The 27,345-nt window shown below is 42.6% G+C and overlaps 1 protein-coding gene across 1 annotated transcript; it reads left to right on the top strand.

The window, feature by feature from the left end:
- The first annotated feature begins 1,583 nt into the window (after positions 1 to 1,583).
- On the top strand, positions 1,584 to 24,139 carry lrrc52 (leucine rich repeat containing 52). Its single transcript, XM_085399186.1, has 2 exons — positions 1,584 to 2,943; positions 18,313 to 24,139. Exons 1-2 carry the CDS (start codon positions 2,295 to 2,297, stop codon positions 18,651 to 18,653), a joined length of 990 nt encoding a protein of 329 aa, XP_085255312.1. The 5' UTR covers positions 1,584 to 2,294; the 3' UTR covers positions 18,654 to 24,139.
- The last annotated feature ends 3,206 nt before the right edge of the window (positions 24,140 to 27,345 follow it).

Genomic DNA, 27,345 nt, shown 5'->3' with positions numbered 1-27,345 from the left:
CTAAACCCTTAACCTTTGACCTGACATATGTTGGATAGCAATAGTGTTTTTGGGGTGAAACGGTCTTCCGTAAGAAAAATTTCAGGGCATTAGTTGTCAGGTTTCGTAGATCGGACTCACGCGCAGACCACTAGTGTCTTCAAAAGGTGCATTTATTTACAGTGTTTCCTACAGTGGAATTCATATATACACATAATAGTGTCAAAGGAAAAAGGGGCCGGGGTTCCAGGGTCCAGGAGTGAAAGAGGCAGGAGTCCAGGAAGGGAAAGTTTCCATTCAGTCCTAGCACATCTCCTCTCCTTTATCTCTCTTGCTCCCGTTCAGTCGCCAGGCACAGGGGAAGAACAAGTCCAGAGGCAATCTATGCACAGGCAGAAAAAAAACCATTAGTCTCCTGGTTCAGACATGCTCATAAACTGACTTTACAAAATACAGGGCGACTGACGCTGATGACTCAACGATCCAGCGACGAGTAGAGCAGACTCGCCCTCTTAAGAAGGATTCCAATCTTTCATGATCAGCGACAGATGTGCTGATCACCTCCAGGTGCGTAGGCCAGGGGCAGGAGCCCATACTGAGCTCCGCCCCGGCAGGAGAAAGAGAGAATGGAAGAGGGCGAGAGAGAAAGGGAGAGCAGAGGTGAGAGAGAAAGGTAAACAAAAACAAAACACCTGACGGCTGTCAGCTGACGAGGAGCGGAGACCATGACATTAGTATTGCTTCGTTTGAATTTGGATAGCTGACAAGATATTTGTACAAACTAAAATATAATTTGGGGTTGTTGTTTTTTTACTAGAAGCAAAGGGGATTTGTAGCTGAGCTGCAGCCAGTTTAACTACAGTTGGATTGATGAAGTCCATACCTCTATGTGACCCCTTAACGAAGGAGCCTTTGACCTAATTTCTCTGACTTTTGAACTATTTCCATCTCTGACACCTGTCGCATAGCTTTGCATAACACCTTTGCTTCACTCATCTCCCATTTGAAAGTGAACTTTTGAATGACACTAATGGGATGTGACAGTCAACATCCTGTCAACTTACTTCCAACTGTAAGACAACAAAACGTGTGGCATGTGGATAAGGGAGTGTGTGACTGCCTGACCAAATTAAAATCTGACTATGCCAGAAAAAATTAATAACTACGCGCGCGCACAATCCAATTTGAATGCATTATGTTGTCAACAAGCCGCTGGGGGAAAAGACAAGGGAGAAATTAGCCAGTGGACCACATGAGATAAGGCCTGTTAAATTTGTGCATGGCTAAGAGGCTGCTGCTTTCAGACAAGATTATGATTGAGTTGTTTTCATTATTATTATTATTATTATTATTATTATTATTATTATTATTATTATTTTATGCGCGCACACACAAAAACACAACGGCACGAGGACTTTGAGTTTCACCGGATGGTCGGACGGTTTGCTCTCTGGACGTCTGGTTTTCTAAAGAGGGCAACACCTGCTGACGTCACCACTACAAATTGCCCATAGCCAACACACACACACACACACACACACACACACACACACACACACACACACACACACACACACCACAAACTGGACTTTTGTGTGTGCAGAGCTGCAGTATACGCGCGGATGGAGAGTCAGAAAGGGAGGGCGCACAGAGCGAGACAGCATCAGTACAGCGCGGCAGTGAGCCACGGTCACACAGGGCTGAGTGAGCGCAGTGGAAGGACGCACTTTCAGTTGCACTCCTGAGGGAAAAACACGACTTGCCTGCTGGACGGTGGCGCACATCACTCAGACAAACACAGTCAAGGACACATGTGAGCCGAGTGCGTCTCCACGGAGAACATTTCGCGGACTCTGCGTTCAGGATTCAGGGATTTGTTTTAATTTAATTTAATTTTTTTTTTTTTGCGTAAGTCATGGTATTTGTTTGGAAACTAAATAAACAATGCTCTCCGATGGAGTCGACTAATTCGCAAAGATGAGACTCGGAGGGGGCGATCGACAACATTCAATGGTTCTTTGGTCTCCTCAGGTGGGACAAAGTCCGATAAGCTGCACAAGTCTCACCCACTGAGCCTGAGAAGCGGTCACCTTCTGAAATGATGTCTGGTGGCAACGTGCGTGGTGCGCCAGCGTGCGTGTGAGTGACTGACCGATAGCCTTTCTGAGAAAGAGAGAAAGAGCCTGGATATAAACAGGAGCCGGGATTTCAGGCAGAGACAGCCAGATACTCACACCCATGCAGGATGCCCGGAGAGCGCCGGAGAGTCCTGGTCCAGCTCATCCCGAGTTCATGACGCTCTGGGCGGCCTCGTCATGCGTCTCTTGCCCGAGCCCAGTGCCCAGTCCCTCCGACTCCTCTTCCTCTTTATCTTCGTGATGGGGGTGGCCCCTTCACCGGCTCTCACTGCCGGTTGCCCTGACAGATGCGTGTGCGACGACCAGCTGGTGGTCCAGTGCGCTGGCCAGGATCTTACCCAGTTTCCCAATGACCTCCCCCTGGCCACCCGGCAGCTCATAATCTCGAACAACCGCATCGGTGACCTACCGGCGCTGCAGCTCAACTACCTTTCCGATCTGGTCTATCTGGATTGTAGCAACAACTCACTGACAGAAATCTCCGAATCCACTTTCGGGAACTTGAGGAAACTCGCTTATCTGGACTTGTCATTCAACAACCTGCTGCAGATTGAGGACCGGACTTTCGGGCCCCTAGCGTCTCTGGTGATGCTCCGGCTGACGGATAACCCGAGTCTGGGGGAGATCCACCCGGATGCCTTTGCAGAGAACATGGCTCTGCAGGTGCTCGATGTGAGCCGGAACAACCTGACGACCCTCAACATTAGCAGCCTGATCGCTCTGCCTGCTCTGAGGTCTCTGGGGCTCAGCGGCAACCCATGGAGATGCGACTGTGACACAGAGGACCTCTGCCTTTGGCTGCAGATAGAGGGATACAAGTTCCAAGGTGAGGTTGTATGTATACACAAACGGGCATTTATGATAGTTTTAAACACTTAAAAAATGATAATGTATTTTTTACTTTTATATGGAACATAGCACAACACATAAATTGGTCCATATATGCATGTTTATTTTTCAGTTGGCAGCAGTCTTTTGTGAGGTGATCACTGTGCGTTTGGCTGCTCTTTCCTGGAAAAGAAACTACTCTTACTTTTAAGACCTAAAGGTTTCATCATTTGTGGATGGCTTAGCTCCTGATGATGGGCCACTTATTGCACTGTTGTTCTCCTTTTATTCTGATATGTATACACACATATTTCCAACCTCCCCCAGGTGTGCACAGATGCACAGTCAGATGCTCTTTCTCTTTCTGAAAAGCACACACTCACAGAGAGAGATGAGAGGCTCCAGAGCTAAGAGTTTGACCTCAGAGTCAAAGTAATCTGAAGATTTTGTTCCCCTGCTGATCTCTGCAACACAGTCCCTCCAAACTGCCCTTCACGTCTCAGTAATACCTTGAGTTTACCCCAACAAATAAGCAGCCTCGTGTTGTTCTTACCTGGAAGGCATCAGCACCTCGGCTGTAAAATCCCTTAAACACAGAGGAAGAATGACCCACGAAGAATTTGTGGACTTGTGACTTTCTCAGAGAGGACAAGCTCAGGTGATCTTTGCTCACAAAGGTTAATTGAGCTTAACTGTAAGCAGGTGAATTGGGTTATCGCTCGGGACAATGGATTGCTGTCTTACAGCTGGTGTTCATCCCATCAATGTCACCGCTTTGTTTATCTCAGTCCTGAAGGCAGAGATAATGCTAAGAGGATGATTGTGTCCTTTTGTACCTTTTTTTACTTTTTACTAACCTCCCCTGCTTGCACACACACACACACACACACACACACACACACACACACACACACACACACACACACACACACACACACACACACACACACAGACTTTAATGAACACACATGCAAACAAAGTGCCCACTTGGGTGTACTGGAGCTCACATTGTTGGGCCCCTCAGTCCAGATGGTTAATGATGATGCTCCAAAAAATTGGCCTCCTGTGCTCTTACTAAGGACAACACGTACATGTGTGAAGCGTGTGTGTTTGTCTGTGAGAGAGAGAGTGACTCACCCCACTTGCCCCAAACGCAATTTCATTGTTCTTGACAATGACAATAAATAAATAAATACTAAAAATACTAAATACACTTAGTGTGGAAGCTAGAGGTTAAGGGGGACCCTCAGGCCAGGACCCATAGGAAATTGAAGTATTAAGGGACACAGAGCTTTAGAGGAAGGCCACATAAAGACAACAAGTACCCAAAGTTGTTATCCACCTTTAGACATGCAGTTACTAAGAAAATCAGAACACATTTTCTAACCCGAGAGCTTCTGAACTGTAAGTGACACAATCCAACACCCACAGCTGAGCCACTCTGCCTTAAAAACACTCACACCTGTAACAGTTAATAATCATGAAATGACACTCATTCATCATCACACCGCTCTATAAAAGTTAGAAACGTGATCAGTGGAGTTCAGACTTTGTTCATTGAGAAACACATATCGCACACCCTCCATCGCTCAGGCTGACAAATCAAGTATGAACGTGGCATTCATAAACAAACACGTAACCAGTTTAACGAAGTGAACGGGGTCAAGCGAGAACGTGTGTGTGTTAGAGCATGTAGTTGTGTTTCTGTGGTCGTGAATGCCTCCTGATCAGACTGCAGGGCTGTGAGTCTAAAGCACAGAGACTCCAGCTGTCGCTACCTCTCAGTGTGAATATGAATCAGGTGCATGCAAGTGTGTATGCTTGTGAGAGTTCATCTTCAGACAGACACAATAACTAATTCAGGATTGTTTTCAGTTTTGCTGCTGATGATGTTTAAGGTTATAATACCTGGATTCAAACCAAATTTAGTTTGGTTTGATTGTTTTTGTGTTTCTGTTACAGATTTTGTGCTTTTTGTCGTTGTTAGGTATTTACATGCCCGTCATTTTTAAGAAAGTCACCCAGTTTTTCTTTTTGTTTGTGCTGGTTATGTGTGACTGACAAAGGCTGACATGACTTGACTCTGGCAGCCATAATAAAAGAGAGACAACAAGAGAGAGAGCGACAGAGTGATTGAACGAAGAGACACAAAGACAGAGTGGATGCGTTTCTTTAGTAAAGTCACGAAAAAAGCAAAAAGACAAACCGTCAGGAAAGTCTCTGTCACAGAGAACGAGTCTGAGCTAGAGGTGCAAGCAGTCGGGTTTTATGGTTGATGTTGTAAATTTCTTCCTGGTCAAGAAAGACTTCGAAAAAAAATGTTGGATAAAATGATATTTTCAGAAAGGGAAGCTTAATGTAATTGTGAAACAGCTGCTGTTATTAAAAAGGGTCTAAAATTAACCAAGAGAAAAGAAGTAAAGATACTTTTAGTTAATCATGTATAATATTTAGACTCTATATTGAAGGAGTTCTGTCATAATGGCGCTAGGCGTGGGGTTTGGCGCTGGGGGTTTCAGTTACAAGAGAACTGGAAGGAAGAAGACCAACAGCACCACCTGCAGATTTGCACCCCAGGAAATACTAATTTAATAAACCTTAATTATTTTGCAAATTGGTAGTTAAAGCACACAGACTCATTAGTGGCAAGGCAGAAGTGTGACAGATTAATTTCAATAGCTTATTTGACAAATCAGTCGCAGTGAGACACATTTGGTGAGTCGCTGGTTGCAACCCTGAGTGAGCCTTTCTCAGTGTAGATTGTCTCCGCAAGTGGCCCCCAGCTAGTTGTATTAATTAGTTATTTTTGCCTGGAGTGGTACTTTAATATGTTTTTTAGCTTTGTGACTGTAGTTGGCTTCTTTTATAAATATTATAATAAAGTAATATTTTAACAAATTTTGTGGGTTTTTGTGTGGTTTTTAACTTGTTTTCTTTTGTTGGAGCACTTATTTTTGAGTTATCGACTTGTACAAATAAAGTATTGAAATTCATCTGTCACACCTTTGCCTTGCCCGTAACAAGTCTGTGTGCTTTGGTTACTAATTGTTGATATAATTTGGGATTGTTAGATTAATGTTTACTGAGCTGAAAAAATCCCCTGGTGGCGTTGTTGGTCTTCTTTCCTGCAGTTGTTTTGTAACTGCCCCCTGCCACAATGACAGACTTATCACTTAACTCAGCAGTTTCCTCAGCTCTGTGAAGCATTTTAGCATCTTTCAGCTATTTTGTTTTACATTCACTGATCACTTTATTAGGTGCACCTTGCTATTACTGCGTTGGACCACCTTACGTTTGCAAATATGCCGTACTTCTTCATGGGATAGATTCAACGAGGTGCTGGAAGCATTCCTGGGAGATTTTGGTCCATTTTGATATGACAGTGTCACACAGTTACTGCAGATTTGTCATGATAGTTGCACATTAATGCTGTCAATCTCCCGTTCCACCACATCCCAAAAGTGCTCTGTTGGATTGACATCTGGAAACTGTGGAGGTCATTTGAATATAGTGCATTGCCATGTTCAACAATCCATTTTGAAATGATTTGAACTTTGTGACATGGTGCATTTTTCTGCAGGAATCAGCCATCAGAACATAGGCACACTGTGGCAATAAAGAGATGGAGAGCAATGACTAGTCAGCAGCAATACTCAGGTAGGCTGTGGCAATGAAAGGATGCTGAGTTGGTACTAAAGGGGGGGGGGGAAGCGCGCCAAGAAGATTTCCCCAGCACTATTACACCACCAGCAGCCTGAACTGTTGAAACACGTCAAAACTAAGGCACGTGTTCATGTTTAGACTAAACTCTGTCCCTACTGTCTGCAGGAGAAATTGAGTTATCAAACCAGGCATTTTCTAATTTTCTATTGCCCAATTTCGGTGAGTCGTGATGTCAATCATAGCCTCAGATTTCTGTTCTTAGATGATAGGCACGCCACCCAGTGTGGTCTTCTGCTGCTTCGAGGTCTGAAGTGCATTCCTCAGTTGTTGCAGGTGGTTATTTAAGATATTGTTCTCATGCTATAAACAGCAGTCTGTTCGTTCTCCTCTCGCTGGATATTTTCTCATTTTCAGGCCATTCTCTCGAAGCCCTAGAGATGGCTGTGTGGGGTAATGCCTGGAGATCAGTTTCAGTTCATTTTGCAGCAGTGAGTTGTAGAGAACCTGATATTTATAGAGCAAATGAATAAATCAGAGCTGAAAGGAAAAACAGTAAATGTCAGACTATCAGTAATCAGGTGGACAAGCGTGCAACTCCAATGTAAAAACAGCCAGTTGTTCGCTAATATGTTAGCCACATTCATCTAACAAAGCCACTTCTGGCATGTGTAAGCTGCACCCAAGAGAAAAAAATAATAAATGCAGTTTTAGGGAGAAACATGATATTCATGGAGAGAAAAATAACCTCAGTTTGTTACTTTGTTGTGTCGTGCACATAAAACGCTGTAGTGCGGAGACATTTGTCAGTCATGGACATAACTTCTTACATTACAGGCAAACTTCTCAGCAATAATAATAACTCATTCACTTTGCTGCACTTCACAGTGTGTCGGGTGTTGATTTTCTGCTTTTGGGACATGTGCTGTCTAATGATGCTGATGTTCACACGCCACGGTTTGCATGAAGTATTACATCCAGCAAAGAGGAAATGGGATTTTTTTCTGTTTATCTGTCAGTTTCACTAAAAGTGGAGTCTGGCTTAACATAGAAATTATTTAGATGTGGATACGGAAACTTTTTTACAGCTGCAAGACAGGGCAAGGTGCGAGAATATCCAAATCTTTGCAACCACGTATCAAACTGAAAAAACATAAAACAGAGCGATCACCTTGCTGCTCTGAAGAAGATATCAGAGAATAACCTGGATCCATGGACTTAATTCAGTTGAAGGTGTGCCGTCTCGGACTAGTCTTGTTTGTCATGGCAATAAATCAACAAGAAAAAGGTACGTTCAGGAAGATTTTTATATAACATTGTCTGTTTGGTCATGCGTTCCAACAACTCTGACTTACCTGTCATGCTCTGATCTCCATTCTCTATTATGAGTTGTCAGTACTCAGGGAATGTACTTTCCCTTGTCATAATAACATTTCAGCTTGTTAAATGCCTTGCTGTACTCACTGTAGGGTGATATTTGACAAGTGTCTCAGCTAAATACACAGACTTTGAGTGGCTTGTCCTGCCTTCGGGCTGGCAGAGCTTGTAGTGTTATGACTCCAGTGTTGGGGAAAGTATTTTCTGGCTGCTCATCAGTCCCCTGGATGCCTGGGAGCCCAGAGGCAAAGAGCCAAGGCAGGGGGGCCACGCATGGGGCAAGAGTTAAATATTTATAAAATGAAAAAGACAAACAGAGGTCAGCCAGTTTAAAGATGTCACAGTGAAAGAAAGACATTAGGTTTCTCAGAAATTGCACCTGATTTTGACTTTAATGAAAGCGAATCTTTAATTACTGAAGAAATTAGATGAGATGAGAAGAGAGAGAACAGCTGAAGTAACACAGGAAAAGAAGAGAGGACAAAATGAGAAAGGACAGAAAGGGATAATAAATCGGGCAAAGAGATTAAAATGAACTTTGGGTACAGCAAGGAGAAATAAAACAAAAAAACAAAAACACACAGACTATTGAGGACTTACCAATCATCTATGCCCCAGATCTGTCACTCAAACCCATTAAAACATTCATTATGACAAGGAGGCATCGATTCAATTTAATACAGGTAGATGATGCATTATTTATCAGCTGGAACCATTCCTCAGACCCATCTGGTGCAGAGAGGCATATCAAATTCAACTGGTCTCCTTCAATAGTGTAGCCTCTATGTATTTTTATGTCTCTGTGCATTTTACTGTGTGAGCTCGAACGCAGGATTGGTGTGATGCTTGTGTGGGTGTGTTTGTGATGTGATCACCTGAGGCACAGAAGGGAGATAGCACAGGTGTGTGAGTTCATGTGCATGACTGCGTTTACATGCTGCACGTATGTGCACGTGCGTGTGGCAAACCAAGCATGTAAGCCAAGAGAATGAAATTGGAAAAGAGAGCGGAGAGTGTGAAGATGACGGAGCAAAAAATAAAAAAAACTCAGGGAAATAGGAAGATGTAGAAGATGAGGGAAACGGGGCTGAAGAGGAGAACAAATGCAAACGTGCTAGAGCGGGAATGAAAAGTGGAAGGTGATAAAGAGGGGGGCAGTGACAAGAGATAGAGGAAAGAGAAGAGAGATGGAGCTGCTGCTATCTGACCTTCACTCTCTCTCTCTTTACTCATTCTCTGCCAAAGGAAGAAGGGATCATATGGAGAAATGATAGATAGGAGGATGGTGGTAATCTGACTAATGCCATATTTGAGAAGAGTGTGAAGGCGTGTGTTATTCAGCCCTAGTGGATGTGATGGAGAAAAGGTCAACTATTCTTAGTCTTCTTTGCCTTCCCCAGTATGATGCATTTAGCTGGCTAAACGGTGAGATATCCGAGCTTCGCCGTGAGGGGAGGGCCCCCAGAATGTCTTATGCTGGATTTTGTAGGCTTGTAATGAGCATGACTGGGAAAATTTGGAGATTTAAATATGTCTAGGCATTTTAGGTAAAGCAGTAAAAATCAAGTCTCCGTTTTCTAAATGGAAATTATAATGTATGCATCGTTCCTTATGTCTTATCTCGTGTAACTGTTATTTAAAGTACAGCAGAGTCTAAAGTCTTGATCCACCCCTCGTTTTTAAATATTTTCCTTTCAATGAGCCAGACTATCTCAAGCAATAGATCTCCAGGCTTTTTGAAGGGTTTTTCTTTCAAAATTGACTGACCAATTTCAGAAGAATGTTTTTTCTTTCCTTTTGCAACTTAACATCAACCTATGAATCATTCAACAATAAAAATGGGCCTACCTCATGAGCCAGTGTTGTGTCTACACAGTAGCAAATAACCTGTATTGAATTGTATCTGTAGGGACTTTATTATTTGCAGCCTGTTGCAAAAATACATTATTTGTTCCTTTTAAAAATACCAAAGAAAACACAAGCATACATTTATATTTTTCCACCAACAAGGTGATCCCGATAGAGCTATGTGAAAGGACCCAGAACGACTCAGATATGGCTGCTCTCAAAACTTTTATTTATTGTGCACTTTATTGTGTCTCTCTGTCACCTCGAACTCTGCTGCTGTCAGCTGCTTCAATCGCCTGCCTCCTTCCTCCGATCCTGCCGGCTACTGAAATAGGGAAGTCATCCACCACAGCTCCATCTTTATGGAGGTGCTTTCCAATACAGAACAAGCCAACTTTAGTAATTTCCATAGACTGTGAATGAAAGGTGGACATAGCCATACAGTGTGTGCAAAGCCCTTTTTCTGAACCCTTGATGTGACCCTTTTGATACCAGATATCTACAGCGCAGTATGGATCTTTAACATGCTTCTTGTCAGTACTGGGGCCCGTGATTTACAAAATTAACATAATTTTATATTCAGAAAGACTTAAAGTTAGTGAGTGGTGCCATAAAATCACTGAAGCAGTGGGGTGGTTTTCTCTTAGACTTCTATACAATGTGATTTAACAGATGTCTACTCTACTAATCATTAGAAAGAATTCAGGTTTTACGCCAAGATGGCGTTACTTTACAGAACCTATGCACACTCTATGATGTTGCCTCTGAGTACAAATCTGAGACATCAAAACAACACTGGTGAATTGCAGTGATGGTTCCGGAACAATTTTATTATCATAATATACAAATAACACAACAAATAACACAGTGATATCTGATAGTAAATCTGCAGGTTTTGCAGTATGGTCTAATTTTCACAAATCCCTGAATGAATGATAGTATGTATTAAGGACATTATTGTCCACTGTAATCTTATTGATTCATAAATAATTCTTCAAATTCTGTTCTTAGTACTCTTCCTCCACCTGGAGGTCAGAGGTCATAAAGGCAACAGAGAAGAATGGGTTGTCAGAGACGTATCATCAGGGTAGCTGATTAAAGGCTTCAGTCAAGGTGTCTGGTTGAATAGTGGCCTCCACTAAGCGTGTAAACACACAGAAATATGTAAAACAGACTTAAGTTAATTCTCTGTGATTGAAGGTATTAGAGGCTGCTCGTATCTACGGCTTCCACATGTACAGGACCAAAACTGTACTAATTACCATGTGCACTGGCGTAATTAATCTGTTTATAAATAGCTCCGCTCCTGTTTCACAGGATAGCATCTCTGCCCCTGCAGGGTAATAGCTCAGAGATCTGATCATACATGTGTGTAATGTGAACATACTGTAAATGCACACATGAGCTTAAAATGCAGACCTGCATCTTAAGGTCCTTTAAACTACAGGCCTCTCTTGTTTTGTGTGCATTCACAAAAAAGAAAAAGAAAAAAAAAAGCAGTTGTTATTCCGCTGCTCGTTGCCGTCTTATGCGAGTGAGCATCAGAGACTAGTGAACAAGTTAGAGTGAAGTCAACGAGTCAACAGCATTTTTCAGCAGCATCTCATCCCCACATTAGCAACACCTCCGGGGAAGCAATGAGCCCGCTTTCCTGTCAACACCGAGCCTGGAATCTACCCAGCTGATGATTAGACACTGAGACTGTATCACCCAGGCTCAGTGACTGACACTCACAAACACTCATGACCTCTGATTACAGATGCATATGCACACACATACACTGCTTATAGTCACTGGATTGCTATATTGTGCACTCTTTCAAATAAAACAGGAAGTCTTAGTTCCCATTCACAATTCCTGGAAAGTTCTGCTTGATCTGAGGCTTTTAGAGAGGTGCTTACTCGTGTCTTGGGCTTGTGTGCCTTTATATCCGCTTGTCTATTTTAAAAAGTAAGGTGTTACATGATTGACTGCTTATGTTTATTTCCTCCTGTGATATTTTTATCCTTATAAGCACTGGCCAGGTGTCAGTGAGCTGCAGGGATTTGTGTCCGGTCATTAGCACACTGACATAACACGGTGACATTATGGCATGCACAGCAGACATAATTGGGTAAAAGGTACAAAAAAACAGGCAGGTGTACACCATGCAGGAAACCAAGAACCAGACAGCAATAACATTTTACCGACTGCATATTGCAGAACCTAAGTGTAGGGCAATATGAAACCACCTGGTTCAGGCCACACTACGTCATAATGAGTGTGTATGCCTTGCCCTGCAGCTTGTTTAAGGTGTGTTTGAAAAATGGGGAAACTGCAGTGCAGTGAGCATGCAAACTGTCAATTTTTCGAGGCTGCAGTAACTGTCCTGAAACTGCTGGAATTAGACTGCACTCAAACTACTCTGCAGGAACAAATAGCGCAGGCACACATCTCTTTATCTTTGTGCTCCACACTCGCTCTCTGCTCTCTCTCTCTCTCCGAGCCTTTCTCATGCACATCCACACAGTCCTTAACCTGAAAATACCCCTGGTTTAGCTCTCGGGGTATTTGTTTCATTTTGCAGAATTGTATAAGTGCTGCACCTACTGAGAAGTTTTAATGAGACAATGAGCAGGTTAACTGCACAGGCAAATGGAAAGAAGAGCAAATGTTAGCACAAGTTTGCAAGTAACACCCTTTTATACACATTTAAGTTTTCAAAAAGGTGTGCTTAAAATGAATTAGCACCTGTACTGAATGGGTACTATAACTGGACATTTAATGAAACAGTCTTCAGATTAGATATTAACCGGAGAGAATGGCTACAATGCCTAAAATGCTGGACTTTAAACAAGAAAATAACAGTTTTAACTACATTCACCAAAAGTACCAGTGCATATCTTATTAAAGACAAAATTCAGTGAAAAATAGCGACTGTGAAAAACAGGGACAACTACTGAAAATGTCAAGGGCATGCTGCCAGAGTGATGGCTGAGTGATGGGATGAGTGAGAAAACAGTGAGTGACAAGGAAACAGACGGTGAAGAGAGACTGAACACAGAGTGAATCATCCAGGCTGCCACCTTTTCCTGTATTCTGCAGTAATACTCACATTATTTTCTCTTATCTGGAAGCGGCAGTGAATTATCTCCAAAGCGTAGCCACAAGTGTGCAGGATAAATGTATTTGTGGGCGGGAATTCAGACGTCTTCCTGTTGAACGACACAGAACCAACTGGTAAATGGCCTGTATTTGTATAGTGCTTTACTGGTCCCTAAGGACCCCAAAGCGCTTTACACAACCAGTCATCCACCCATTCACACATTGGTGATGGCAAGCTACATTGTAGCCACAGCCACCCTGGGGCGCACCGACAGAGGCCTTCTCCTGTAATCCGTTCCTATTACCCGTTGTATTCTAAAAGTTATTTCCTTATTACTCCCTTCCCTCCACCTGTGGCTTATCCTTTTTCTCTCCTCGTCTGTGTTTAGCCATTACTCGATCTTATCGTGTTCATCTCCTGCATGCCTCTCATCCATTTGGGGATCCTCTGCATTTTTATTTATCTCATTGTTTACTTATTTGACTCACTGCTCGACTTTGGTAAATCCTGCTCAACTCTGCAGTGCTTTTTGTGGTCATGTTCTTCCAAAATTTGCATTAAATTTACACCTTTCTTGTTTAACATCAGGCTTTGTGTGTGCTTTTGACAGAAGCCCTTACACATGACACCTGCCCAGCTCACACCATGTTACAGTCTAAAACTCTTAACTCTTTAGATTAAATACAACAGGCTACATACACTCGCTGGTCACTTTACACCCATGATGCACATCTCCTATTAGTCTATTGGATTGATATCTGATTATTGTGGGCTAATTTTCATGTTCAGAAACCAGTTTGAGATGATTGAACTTTGTGACATGGAGGGTCTTTCTGCTGGAAGAAGCCACTGGTGCGGTCATAAATAGATCAGGAGTCTCTTTAATTATTTGACTGATTCATTATAATCTGGGTGTTACAAGGGCATACAGCCAGTTTGTGGGAGTCAAAATTCTGGCTAGGTCATAGGGGATCAAATATTTACTTCACTCAATAACCTGCAAATTAATTTTTAACTTTTATGTTTTTTCTTCAAGGGCAGCACGGTGGCACGGTGGTTAGCACTGTTGCCACACAGCAAGAAGGTCCTGAGTTCAATTCCACCATCAGGCCGGGGTCTTTCTGTGTGGAGTTTGCATGTTCTCCCCGTGTCTGCGTGGGTTCCCTCCGGGTACTCCGGCTTCCTCCCACCGTCCAAAGACATGCAGTTTGTGGGGATAGGTTAATTGGATAATCCAAATTGCCACTAGGTGTGAATGTGAGTGTGAATGGTTGTCTGTCCTTGTGTGTTAGCCCTGCGACAGACTGGCGACCTGTCCAGGGTGTACCCCGCCTCTCGCCCTATGACAGCTGGGATAGGCTCCAGCGCCCCCTGCGACCCTGAAAAGGATAAGCGGTAGCGAATGGATGGATGGATGTTTTTTCTTTTGACTTTTTTGGTTGATATTTTGCCTCTCTCCATTAAAATGAAACAGGGGGTCAAAGAATTATTTACCCCACTGTATGTCTTGTGCTAGGATGAACTCATTAAGTTCCTATGCTTGCTCATTTTAATTAAATGCAATACAGTTTTCCTCCATTTAATGCTAATTCACAAGCACTAACTCATGGCACTTTGCAAGTAAAAAACTAAAACTTACCAAGTGTTTATGAAAAAAGTGCAGATCCAGGTTACTATTACTGCCAGTAAATCTTATTGATCTGTATCATATGATCCTTTTGTCAATGGTCAGTTCTCATTTTGTGTTTTAATCAATGAGAAAAGGGCTGCTTTTCATACAAAATCAATTGGAAGACAATAAAGAGAGTCATGTGAATTGAATACGTTTTCCCAAAGTAAGACTTAACTTTTGCTTCTGTCAGGCTGCCTGATTAATGTTAACTTCACAGCTAACACTAAATAACAGGAACATGGTGGATGCATCGTACTTTCATGCTTATCTATTGTTTAAATATTAGAGTTTTCTGTTGAAAGATTGTTTTAGTGTGAGACAGTGTTCTTGTTTGTTCACTTTGCTCAGACGCACACAGAGGAATACAAGTGGAGCACGCTCAATCGGCATACTGCCTTTCATCACACTTTAGAGAAGAACAGGCAGCAGTACCATGCAGCCAAGAACTGTGACCAGAGTTTGAATTGTTACAAGACACATGAAATGTTGACGGAAGAAGAACAAACGAGACCCCAATACCCCGAGGGACCTGTTTGCTGTTGTGAGTCTGCACAGCCTCTGATTGCACCTCACTGTTCCAGCATCCGGTTACGAATGTTACATTGCAAGAGAGAAAAGAAAACACCTCACTGCATATACGCAGGAAAACAAATCCTCACACCAGCCTCGAGGCAACATTGGCAAGGTAATGAGACAGAGCAGACCAGCTAGCTGTGCCAGAAACAGTGGAAGACGATGACAGAGGGACAGCCACGAACAGTGAAGACACATAAGGAAGTTTAGTGCAGTTTTCCAACATATGAAGACCTTTCAACATAAATAAGGTAACATGGATAAAAGATTAGTGACAAGCAGATTAAAATAATAAAATAAAAACAGAACTGACCTTCCATACTTCCTCCACAGATTATTTTGTCCTGAGCTGTCCTCAGGCTCCTGCTGCAGCCCTTCCAACGATACTAAGAGGCAGAATTTCTCAAGCATGTCTTGGGTCTTCTCCCAGTTAGAAATGCCTGAAAAACCTTACTTAGTAGATATCGGGATCCCAAAGGGTAGTCAGACCTTTATCCATGGAGCTTGGCTGGATGCAGCCCAAACAAGTGGGTCCATCGCCTGTAGATGTGCCATTGTGGCCTGCTGCATTGTGGCTTGGGCAGCAGTTAAAGGAGGCAGCAATGGTGATCTTATCCCTTGGGTTCACAGACAGCCTATTTAAGGCCTATATAGATTTTGTATTGTAATAGTGAATTACTGAATGACATCAAAAATCCTTTGCAACAAACAAAGGCCATGATTCATTTCAATCAGGTGTCGCCTTTAGTGTCTTAGTGGAGAACAATCCTCGAAGAGCCAGTAAAGTCTTGTTTGGGTGGGTTTAAAGAGCCCTGTCCCTGCTTTCTCCAGGACTTTCTGATAACTAATTTCCACAAAGGAGAAATATAAAAGAATTTCTTCATTACATTCAGGAATGCGCCTGTTTTACTTTCACATTTCCAGCAGTAAATTTCATCCGTCGGTCCAATTTTGGCCTATTAACTTACAGACACTCTAAGGTTAATGCCATTTACAAAACTACCAGTGCGGTAAAATACAAACAGCATAATTTCTGTGTCTAATAATAAAGTATATAATCTTGCCCTTTGTGTTGCCCACTGAACACTCGGCATTAACCACTGTATTTGTCCCCTCTCAGTATTCTCTCCCAGCTTTTTAAATCAGGTCTCTTTTTCATGCCGATCACTTCTACGATTACTTCTAAAAGGGAAGCGAGCAGAGACAAGAGAGGGGCGATGTAAAATCTCTGTGCGTCTATTTTCTGATTGACTGTCAAAGATGGATAAAGAAAAAAGGTGTTACATGCAGAATATGTTCCAGTTTATCCTCAGTTGTTTATTTGCCACTGAAAAATTGTGCACCTCTGACAACTAATCCTGTTTTATGGTGTTAAATACTAACTCAGTGACCTCATACTCTCAGCACTCACATGGACAGCTGTTAAAAAGAAAAAACATCAAAGCTATTTGGTTACAGAAGAATACCAATCCATCACTTGACACATGCAGCAGACTTGACACAACATCAGCTCAACTCTTCTTCTCAAGAGTGGGAGAAAGCCCCCGGGGAGGTAATAAGCAACGCTGTATTGATCAAAAACATAAAACCACTGCAGATATATGTGTTGTGAAAGTTCTCCCGAGCAGGTTTGGGAAACCTTTTTCAAAACACCAAGTTTGCTTTGTTTGATTCCACTTTTCTTACCACCAGTATAATGTGTCTCGTGGTTATCTTGGGCAGAATAAAACACTTTAGGTTTGAGGTTCATTTGGGCGTCCTTCTAGTTCTTACTTCAAACTGCTGCTTCTGCAAATCCCTGGCAAGTAGTCTGAGATGTATAGATCATATCCAGTCATTCTGTTCCCATTGCTCATTTCCATGTCCAGACCTTTGGTTTCATTGGTAGATGACTGCAGTTTAATTAACACTGTTAACAGCAATAATCCATCAGAGGAATGGAGCGCCAGAGACTTCGCTCATATTCTATGTTCTGTCTATCTTGTGATTCCTATTTAGTGTGTGCATACACTCTTTCTCTGTGCATTTGTTTGCATTTTTCTTCCTCCGTCCCTGTTTTGTGCCGTTATCTTTCTCTCGGTTTTTAAAAGTGCTCATCTCGATTTGTCCGTCTATCTCTTTTTCGGTCTCTCATCTCTCTCGTTTCCCCCCAGCTTGGAATAAAGAAAAAGAAAAAGCAAAACAAACACACAAGCTCGTTCCCTTTATGTAGACAAATGCAATCAAGCATGCAGGGAGGGTGGGAATGAAGAAGCATGGGAATTAGCCGTGCTTCTAAAGTAAGATGAACTGATAGGAAACAGCGCATACTGTTCTTGTTTCTGATTACACTACTAGATGCATGCAGAGCGAGTCCCTCTACCCTCCATCCTCTCTCTTGTTAGCGCTGTGTTCATATTAATTGATATACACGAGGGTACTGTATATGCTAATGCAAATTCACTGTAGCAGAATGAACTGATTCAAGGAGGCTAGGACAAGCACGGACAAAGAGATTGGGACCTATCTGGCTTCAGTAGTTGACCCTAACCTTTGACCTCTCTTTTGTTAAATCTCAAACCCCATAAATAAGTCATTTACTGTTTTAAAAGTGTCAGTGTTTCTGCTTTACTGTGTGGATGACAGTTACTCCGGCTGATTATCATTTTCCCATTACGAGCAGCAGATGTTTTGTCAGAGAAAACACTCCTTATCTTCTCACCAGTGCATAGTGATTTGCTGGTGTATAATGATGTACACGAGCGTAGGGGAGCGTTTATGTGCCCCAGGCTTGCAGTCAAGTCACCTTTCCTTGCATACATGTGCATGAGTATGTGTGCAGCGTAATAATGATCCCGTGCCCTAGACACCAAAGACCCCCATTACTCAGAGGAAATCTGTTGTGTTTCTCGGGATCCTTTATCACAAAGGTTATCAGTGCATTTTTAAAAGCTGTTTGTTTGGATCCTGGCGTTTGATGTTTGCATACCTTTTTCTCCTGAGTAATTACATTTTTTCCCCTTTTCTCTCCCGATACTCTGCCCTTCATCCTCAACCACACACTGATTATTCTCTGCCACTGCTCTCTTTTATGATATGTCTTTCCTCATTAATCTCCTCTCTCATTACTCCTCCACTCTCTTTTTTCTTTTTCTTTCTCTCCTCACCTCCAGATGAGGGCCAGACAGTTTGCCACAACCCTCCGGAGCTGGCTGGCCAGCGGTTGGCGGAGGTCGGCATGCAGTTGCGGGCAGATTGCCACCAAGGCCTGGGCTACTGGGACTACCTCTTCTTCATCGCCATCGGCTTTGTCATCTTCTCGGCCGGTACGGTGTCGGCTTGGGTGATGGGCGTGCTAATGGTGCTGTACGAACGCTACAGCAAGCGAAAGAGCGAGGAACTGGACAGCGATGACGAGGACGAAAGGGGAGGGATGGGTGGAGGTGGGGGAGGTGGAGGGGGAGGTGGGAACCAGGGGAATGGTGATCTGAGCAAGCCTGGCATGCAAGTGTGACAGACTGATGTGAAACAACATTGGAAGAGGAAGAAAGAAAAGACAGAGAGGAGCAACTTGAAGTGATGAGAGGAGTCTGAGACCAAAGGCTCTGCTATGAACTAAGATCTGCCTGTCTCTCTTTGTTACAGATTTAGATATTGCAATATGCTCCTTAACATATAAGAAAGTGAGTGTGTATGCGTGCGTGTCTGCGCGCGCGTGTGTGAGTGTGTGTCTGCGAGAGAGAAAGAGAGACAGACAGAGACAGCAATAAGGATGACTATGCCTTCACTTCAGGAGAAACAGAATGACCTCTGAGATTATTGAGAGCAATAACCCCCCCACCACCACCACCACACACACACACACACACACACACATACAAACAAACATACACACACACTTTGCACAGATAGTCTACGGAGCTGCTGGTTTCTCTGAGTGGGTGGATGTACCTTTATACTATATGTAAAGTACTCTTCAGTAACACCCAGTAAAACAAGACACGTGAGTGACGCATTCAAACACACACACACACACACACACACACACACACACACACACACACACACACACACACACACACACACACACACACACACAGTATAATCATACAAAATACATAAGAAGGTACTGGGAGTCACAACGAGAGCTTTGCCTTATCTCCAAAGTTAAAGGGGGATCTAGTTTCGTATTTAAATGTGATTTTCCTGAAAGCCTTAAGGCAACTCACTTGAAATATTCTACAGTCACCGCTGTTTCCTATAGACAGAATATGTCCACAGAGAACAAACACATTTTGGGTCATAACAGATCGAACAATGTCAGAGACTGTCAAAATAATGTGAATGTACAAAAAAAGAACAAAGAGGTGGTCCAACTAAGCTTGCCGTGTTACTCTTAACATTAAAAGGCACCCTGTGGAGCTGTCTAAGTGGTAAATGGTGCTATGGAGCAACATTTTCTTTGGGGCGTTTGTCAGTTTTGCTGTACTGACTGACACATAACGTTTTAAGCAAAATTAGAAGGTTTCTAGTTATCAATGCATGCCGATGTCTTAAGTCGGCAGGTATTTATATAAGTATTTATATAAGCCTAGAGGATAGATGCAAATGAATTTATTTGAATGTAAAAAAACAACTCCCTTTGTTGACAAGAAAACTGCACAGGGTGCCTTTACAAAGCAACTTAACACCAGCTGAAAATCAGACTTTGTGGTTACTATATCCAGACAGTAATGCAAATTTGTTGCACACTTTTTTCCTGAATTCCTGACCAGAGACCTTTTGGAGTGTTGGGACCAAAAATGTCTGCAAGAATCTGAAACACTTGTGACATCTTGAGAATGAGTTTCCACAACATATCCTTGATGTTGACCTAAAGAAAAGAAAAGAAAAGAAAAGACAGATTAAAAGATGTTAAAGTGAAATCACACAAGCTGTAAAAGACAGAACAGTTTTGACCCTTTTAAAAAGTACTACTCAAACATTCTGGGAAATGTGCTGAATTAATGGTGTTAATTTCACCTATTTATTTAAAGGTAGCTACAGTTTCCCCAGTATTTCACAAAAATCTGATGTTGTCATTTCCTGCTGTTTCTTACTAGAGCGGATGGTTCACTCGACATTTAAAGACGTGCTTTTACGTGCCGTTGCCCCAACGTCTCCAACTCAGATAGGGGCCGTGCAGAACAGTGACTGAGGTGCTTTTCAGCCTGATGTTAAGTTGCTCCCAAAGCTCGTTTCTCTGTAATAACAGATAGGAGAAGTCTACCTATAGTGACACTAAGTGACTGTCAAATCTCATGTTTACTATGTGTATGTCTGACTTCATGTTTCTGTGTGCACAGTACATGGTTTGCCACACCGTGGGTCGCGCTGCAGTAGTTGCTTGCCGTAGTCTCCATCTTGCTATTGTGCTTGTGGGAGAAGTTTGTCTTTCTCTTTGTGGCAGGATACCTGTTGTGAAAGTCAGACAGTGTTTGTCAGGCTTTCACCCAGGAAGTCTGTAGTTTGAGCCAAGTATTCAATTATTATTTTAAACTTAAAGTCAAAGTTTAATTAGTTGCATTTGAGAAAAGATGCTTTTGGTGGTTAAAGTACACATTGCCACAACATTAGCCACTTCTTAAGCTGTTTTCACACATGCACTGCAGCCCTCAGTTTTAACCCTGTCACATCAATCACTATACGCTAACTTGTGTGTCTGTGTGATGTCCAATTGCACACGTGAGAAAAGCGTAGGCAACTGCACGGTGAATTGACCGCGAGCAAGTTGATCTGCTGCTTCGTGCACGCTCTACCCTCATAGCACCTAAGGCTAATCTGCACAGAGTATTCCTCTGTAGTAAGAATTATTTCCTACATGTAAGAAAAGGCAGCTTTGGACAATGTCCCGACCTGATTCTGTGTGTGCACGTGTGAAAATGGCTTTTGAAAGCCCTGAAGCCAAACTTCTCCCGTGCTCTGTAGTTGTAGAAGTGGGGCAGGTTCATGGTGGCTGCACATGAAGACAGCACCAGGGTGGTTGACTCAGTTGTACATCCACGGATGACTCTGCTTTATGTGGCTAGACATATCACTTAGTTGACCCCATATCACGTACGCAGATGGGCTGCAGCCTATAACCCGACTGTCAGAATAGAAGTGTGCCTCTGGAGCAGTAGTAGTAGTAATATTACTGTTTGTGTTCATGTATGCGTAACTGTATGTGTTTAAGTGGGGTAGAGCGATCATAGAGCATCTCTGTTAGCAGCGTGGATGAGAGATTCATGAGCACAGACAGGTCCAAACCGATTCCTCCTTCATCCTGCTCCGCTTCCACCCTGTCTGTCAGAGACTGGATAGGCGGTTAGTGATAATAAAACTTTAGATAGAGGTGGGGTTGAGCAAGAGCGGGGTCACCATCTGAAGCAGGAATTCATCCTGACTGATGTATTTAGCAGCTGTATTGAAAGACTGATTGATAGCCAGGCTTTTATTGATGTTGTGGGCTAAGTGGATCCAATAGCCCGGGATGAATGGGCACAGTTAAATGATGAATCTCCAGAGGGTTTGGCAGAATGTACACGTGTGCGTCACTGTGTGAGTGTGTGAAAGAGTGCATGTTTATGTTTTTTTTTTGTGGCTTGGTTTATGATCATAACAGTATATCCTAATGTGGGTGCAGATGAGCGACAACAGCTTTTTCATCTGTTTATTTATTTTTTTACAATGAGAGGTGAACTTCCAATGAAAATTTGTCACATCTTCACAGACACGCTTCCTCCCTCAGTCAATCACAGGAAGCTGCTCACCCTCCCATTTAAACACACACACATGCGCACACATAAATCTTCCTACATGCACAATAAATCTCAAGGGCATCACTAAAGTCAGAGCAGCAAGCCTGAGAACATTAACACTCCTGCTTTGGTCTCTCTTACCATGCATCACTACATCCTCTTATCCTTCCCCTTCATTCTCAATCTGACACTGTCATCAGCTCTCACATGACGCCAGCACACAAAGACACACGGATACACCTGGATCTATAATTTATCTGCTAAATCTTTAGGCTGTCAGTGCAGATTTTAAAAGGACCTGTGGAAGGCTGGTATCTATGTTTCATCACATTCATAAAAAGGCATGTGACCTACCATGGCATGACCTCGCAACCTATACCTAAACTTGCAGACAGCACTTTCTGTTTGGTGCGTACATCTGTTTTGCTGGGCTGATTGTCAGTTTTATGCTGCTGACAAATATAGAGCTGTTTAGCGGACAGAAAATGTGAGTCCTTTATCAGCACTAGGTCAGAGGAGAGGGGAGTCAGTCAGTGTGCCAAAAGGTGAGGCGCTATACTGGTATGAAGTCGTCACAGGGCAGAGCACAGGACAGGGTAAAAATATCACTGATCTAAGAGGGCTTCTGTTTTGTGCACACATGTGAGCACCATCAGATTGTGTAATTAGCTGAGAGGCGAATGGAAGTTTAAAATGTTTGGTAGGAAGCTACTTTGGCTTATGAATCTCATCTTAAAGTCACTAATGCATCTAATGAATGAGCATGAGTTTGTGGAAAGGAGTTGGAAACAATTTAATATATTATTACTGATAAAATCACTGCAGTGGACTCTGTTCTGGGTGTAGCTGATCAAAGCAAGCGAGGAAAGAGAGGAGGGGGCTTCTTTGTAACTTCTCCCCTCCTCTCGTCATGTTTTTACACATAATAATAATAATAATAATAAACTTTATTTATAAAGCACACTAAAAAACCAAGGGTATACCAAGGTGCTTGACAAAAAATAAAATAGGAAAAAGGAGATGCACACAATTATAAAACCTTGACAATCATAATATATAAAAGTAGTTAACAAGCATAACGGATAAAAATGTACCAACGCACACCAAATGTTAACTAGGTGGAAAAGCAAGATTAAATAAATAAGTCTTCAGCCGTGATTTAAACAGTGGCATAGAGTCAGACACCCGGATAGGGCAGCTACAGCAAACGCACGGTCGCTGCGAGATTTCAGCCGAGAACAAGGTTGCTACAGAAGAAGTTGGGTAGCAGATCTAAGTGAGTGCACTGACAGGAGCGTGTAACCTAAGAAGCTCACTGAGGTAGCTCGGCGCCAAATTATTAATAATTTTGTAAGTGAAAAGTAGTATTTTAAATTGAATACGGTATTTAACTGGCAGCCAGTGCAAGCCAGCAAGAACAGGAGTGATGGAAGAAAACTTCCTGCTACCTGTCAAAAGGCGTGCCGCCGCATTCTGAACAGTCTGCAATCTAACAAGAAGGGAGGAGGAAAGGCCAATGTAAAGAGAATTGCAATAGTCCAACCTGGAAGTCACGAATGCGTGAATAAGTTTTTCCAGGTCATTGTGCGGGATATAGCGCTTTGCCTTAGAAATGAGGCGCAGCTGATTAAAACTAGACCTCACAACAGCAGACACTTGCTTGTCAAATTTAAACGAGCTATCCAGCAATATGCCCAAATTACTGGCATAATCAGAAGGGGAGCTAGCAAAAGGCATCAGAGCAGCACACAATTGGTCGCGGGGGATTTTACTATCGAACACCACGATCTCCGTTTTCTTTTCGTTCGGGACGAGAGAATTACTCTTGAACCAATCTTTAACCTCACGCATGCATTCACGAAAATAGTGAAAAGACATAGGTAGATCGTCAGTAATCTCAAAATAAATCTGTATATCATCAGCATAGCAATGAAAGGCAATATTATACTTCTCAAAAATTGCTCCAAGAGGGAGCAGATATAGTGAAAAGAGAATAGGGCCTAATACAGATCCTTGAGGCACACCACAGCGTACAGGTACCGAGGAAGATGAGAAGTTGCCCAAATTAACCGAGAAAGACCTGTCAGCAAGATAAGATTTAAACCAGTTGAGGGCAGTGCCTCTTATACCCACAGTATGCTCAAGTCTTAGTAGAAGAATGTTATGATCGACCATATCAAAAGCAAAGGAAAGGTCCAATAAAACCAGGACCACAGAGCGTCCAGAGTAGGGGTGGGTTTTTATAATCGATTCATCGATTAAAATCGATTCTGGCTTGGATAACGTAAAATCGATTCATTAAAATCCTGAATCGATTTTTTAATATAAATTTATTTTGTCCGAAATGCCAGAATCTCTGGTGACATCTCACAAAATTTCAAGAACCACCAAACAGTAAATGAGAGCAGGTACAGGGATTCTGCACATAGACTTAAACACACAGCGCGACCCGCGGATCAGAATCAGTTAGATGTCGCCTTTCTCACAGTCGGGGCTGAAAGCCGACAGCTCGCTGATCCGGGTCCGCGCTTTGTGTTGCAGAGCGTTCTCACTCCCGAGGCGTAACATGTCGACGTTTTGTCACGTCCCGCGGCGTTCCTGAGGAACGCGAAAGGAGACCTTCGGCGTTCTTATGGTACGCGGCGGGTTATGGCTGGAATCCAGTGCAATGACGCTCCCGCGGTAGTAGACGTTCCAGCCCTGTATTCCAGCCCTAAACCTAACCTTATCCCTAGCCCTGACCATAACCTTATTCCTGACCTTAACCAGGACTTTAATGATGTTAAATAGCGTGTTTCTAAGCGATTTGAAGAAAAAGAGCGAACATGTGTAGGTTCAGTCCAGACGGTTCTCATATTTCCTCTTTTTCCGAGGTCGTCATTTAGGAACGTGGTGGGTAGCCGAAAACGTAATATGGTGACGATTTGTCACCTAGCGTAAAATGTTACGCTTTGGGAGTGAGAACGGGTTGTGTGTTCACGCCCTTTATGCGCTGATTCTAAAGCTGTTAGTTTGATCTCTCTCCAAACAATATTGACCGAATCAGCAGCAAAAGAAGATCCAAACGCTTCACATAAACATCGTCATGAATTCACTCTTTTACTGTTTTGCTTCCATTGCGATGCGCAGCTCTCTCTCTCTCCCTCTCTCCCTCCCCCTCTCTCGAACAGTTTCGCTTTCTTCATTATTCGCTTGCTTGTTACACAAGTCTACTGTTGCTTACAGCGCTGTCGGCCGCTGTTTTTTCCCCTTTTACATTCTTCCGAAAAGAAAACCTCATTTCTGCTGTTCAATACTGAACAAATTGAAACTTTTTAAAATTATTCAAAATGCAAAATGCTTAGCCATGTCTCTAATAAAACCGCTGTAACGTCAGAGGTAATGTTGATTAATTAATGGTTTTCTTTCGTTTTTGATGTACTGCAGAATATTTTTATAAAATCCCAGGCCAGGAAAATCACCTACATGTTTTTCTGTGTTTTATCTTCAGCTACTTTGACACAAAGGCATCTGCTGTGATGCTCACACCTTGGATAAAGTCTTGAGAGTGTCAGCTTCCTTTTTATAGATACAAAAATATGTAAATGTCCTGATCTGAATTATATCTCTGACTGTCAAAATTTCCCAGATTTAAATCGAATCGAATCGAATTAAATCGAATCGTGGATCGAATCGATTCGGGACCTTGTGAATCGGAATTGAATCGATTCTAGAAATCAGTGACGATACCCAGCCCTAGTCCAGAGTCAGTGCTTACAAGAAGGTCATTGAGAACTCTAAGCAAGGCCGTTTCAGTGCTATGCCGTGGCTTAAAGGCAGACTGAAATTTCTCTGCAATGTTGTTCGCGTCTAAATACGCCTGAAGCTGAGAAAGAACTTGTCGCTCCAGGATCTTGGACAGAAACGGTAGCTTAGAGATTGGTCTATAGTTCAAAAGATCATAACAATCAAGATTCTTTTTTTTCAGAATAGGCTGGACTACAGCATGCTTAAAGGCCAGTGGGACAGATCCAGAGAGTAGAGAAAAATTCATTAAGAACAGAATGCTCGGTCCAATTACATCAAAGCAGCCCTTAACAATGCGTGATGGGAGAATATCAAACACAGCATTGGTGTTTTTCAGTTAATCAACCAGCTGCTTCAGAGTCGAAAGTAACACGGGCTCAAATTGATGAAAAGTTGAATTTACACTCAGAGGAAAAGACGGGATAAGAGGCAGACGAAGAGGAAAGCTTAAGGGATGAAACCTTATCTAAAGAAAGAATTTAAAAACGCTCACAAAGAGCTTGTGAATACAGTAAAGGCATATCAGGACAGGGATTAACAACAGAATTAAAAATTTTAAATAGCATACGGGGGTTGTGACCATTAGCCAAAATGACTTTGGAAAGAAAAGATGCCTTAGCCATTCTAGCAGCAGTTTGAAACTGTGCGCGGCTAGTCCGTAACATGTCATAAGAAACCTGAAGTTTATCTTTTTTCCACCTCCTCTCATCACGGCGACAAACACGTCGTAAAGCACGTGTAGTGTCATTTAGCCAGCAATGAGAGTAGGTTCTAGGGCGCTTCATTTTGATGGGAGCAACAGAATCAAGAATAGAAGAACAAAAAGATAACAGGATATTAGCACAACCATCAACCGAGCAGAAAGAACAGTCGTCAGGTACAGCCAAATCAGGGGTAGATGAAAATAATGATAACAAAATATCAGCACAACCATCAGATGAGCGAACTGAGCAGCAGTCAGGAATCATAAACGCCAAATCTAAAAAAGACACAGCAAACTTTGACACAGCTTCAGAGCTGAGTACGCGTAGCGGACGAGAAAGAGCTCCAGGCTGCGGTCCAGCGGCAGATAAGCCAATATCAAAGGAAATAGGAAAATGATCTGGAATCCCAGCGTCATTTATATCCTTAATACAGATATCCAGGCCATACGTAAAGACCAAGTCCAAAATATGGCCTTTAACGTGGGTTGGTTCATTTAACCACTGAAGGAGGTTAAAAGAGTCCATTAAAGCAAGAAAGTCTTTAGCAAGCAGGTCGAAACCCAAGAAGTCGGCAAAGTCCGAGATAAAACAAAAATAAAAATATTTGGGTGGTCGATAGACCAACACACACAAAGTGGTCGTGGAAGCAGTCATCTCCAATAACTGAATTTCAAAACTAGCAAAGTTAGGCGAGGAAAGTCGCCGAACATTATATACGTTTTTAAAAACTGAGGCTAAACCACTTCCCCTACCAGAAAGCCTCGGTGAACTAAAAAAGGCACAGTCCAAAGGAAGAAGTTCAGAGAAAGGAATGAGCTCACCAGGGCGAATCCAGGTTTCTGTAAGGAATAAAACATCAAGGCCGCTAGTAGAGAAGAAGTCATTGTAGCGTGTGAGGATGTATCTCTGTGTGTGGCTGGAAAATTCACAAGTTAAT

Source organism: Rhamphochromis longiceps, linkage group LG23 (assembly GCF_057381845.1).
Source record: "Rhamphochromis longiceps isolate RC_006_pf linkage group LG23, R_longiceps_female_GT1.1, whole genome shotgun sequence".
Classification (NCBI taxonomy): domain Eukaryota; kingdom Metazoa; phylum Chordata; class Actinopteri; order Cichliformes; family Cichlidae; genus Rhamphochromis; species Rhamphochromis longiceps.
The sequence above is the reverse complement of the archived record's forward strand: the minus strand, read 5'-3'. Positions and strand labels throughout refer to the sequence as shown.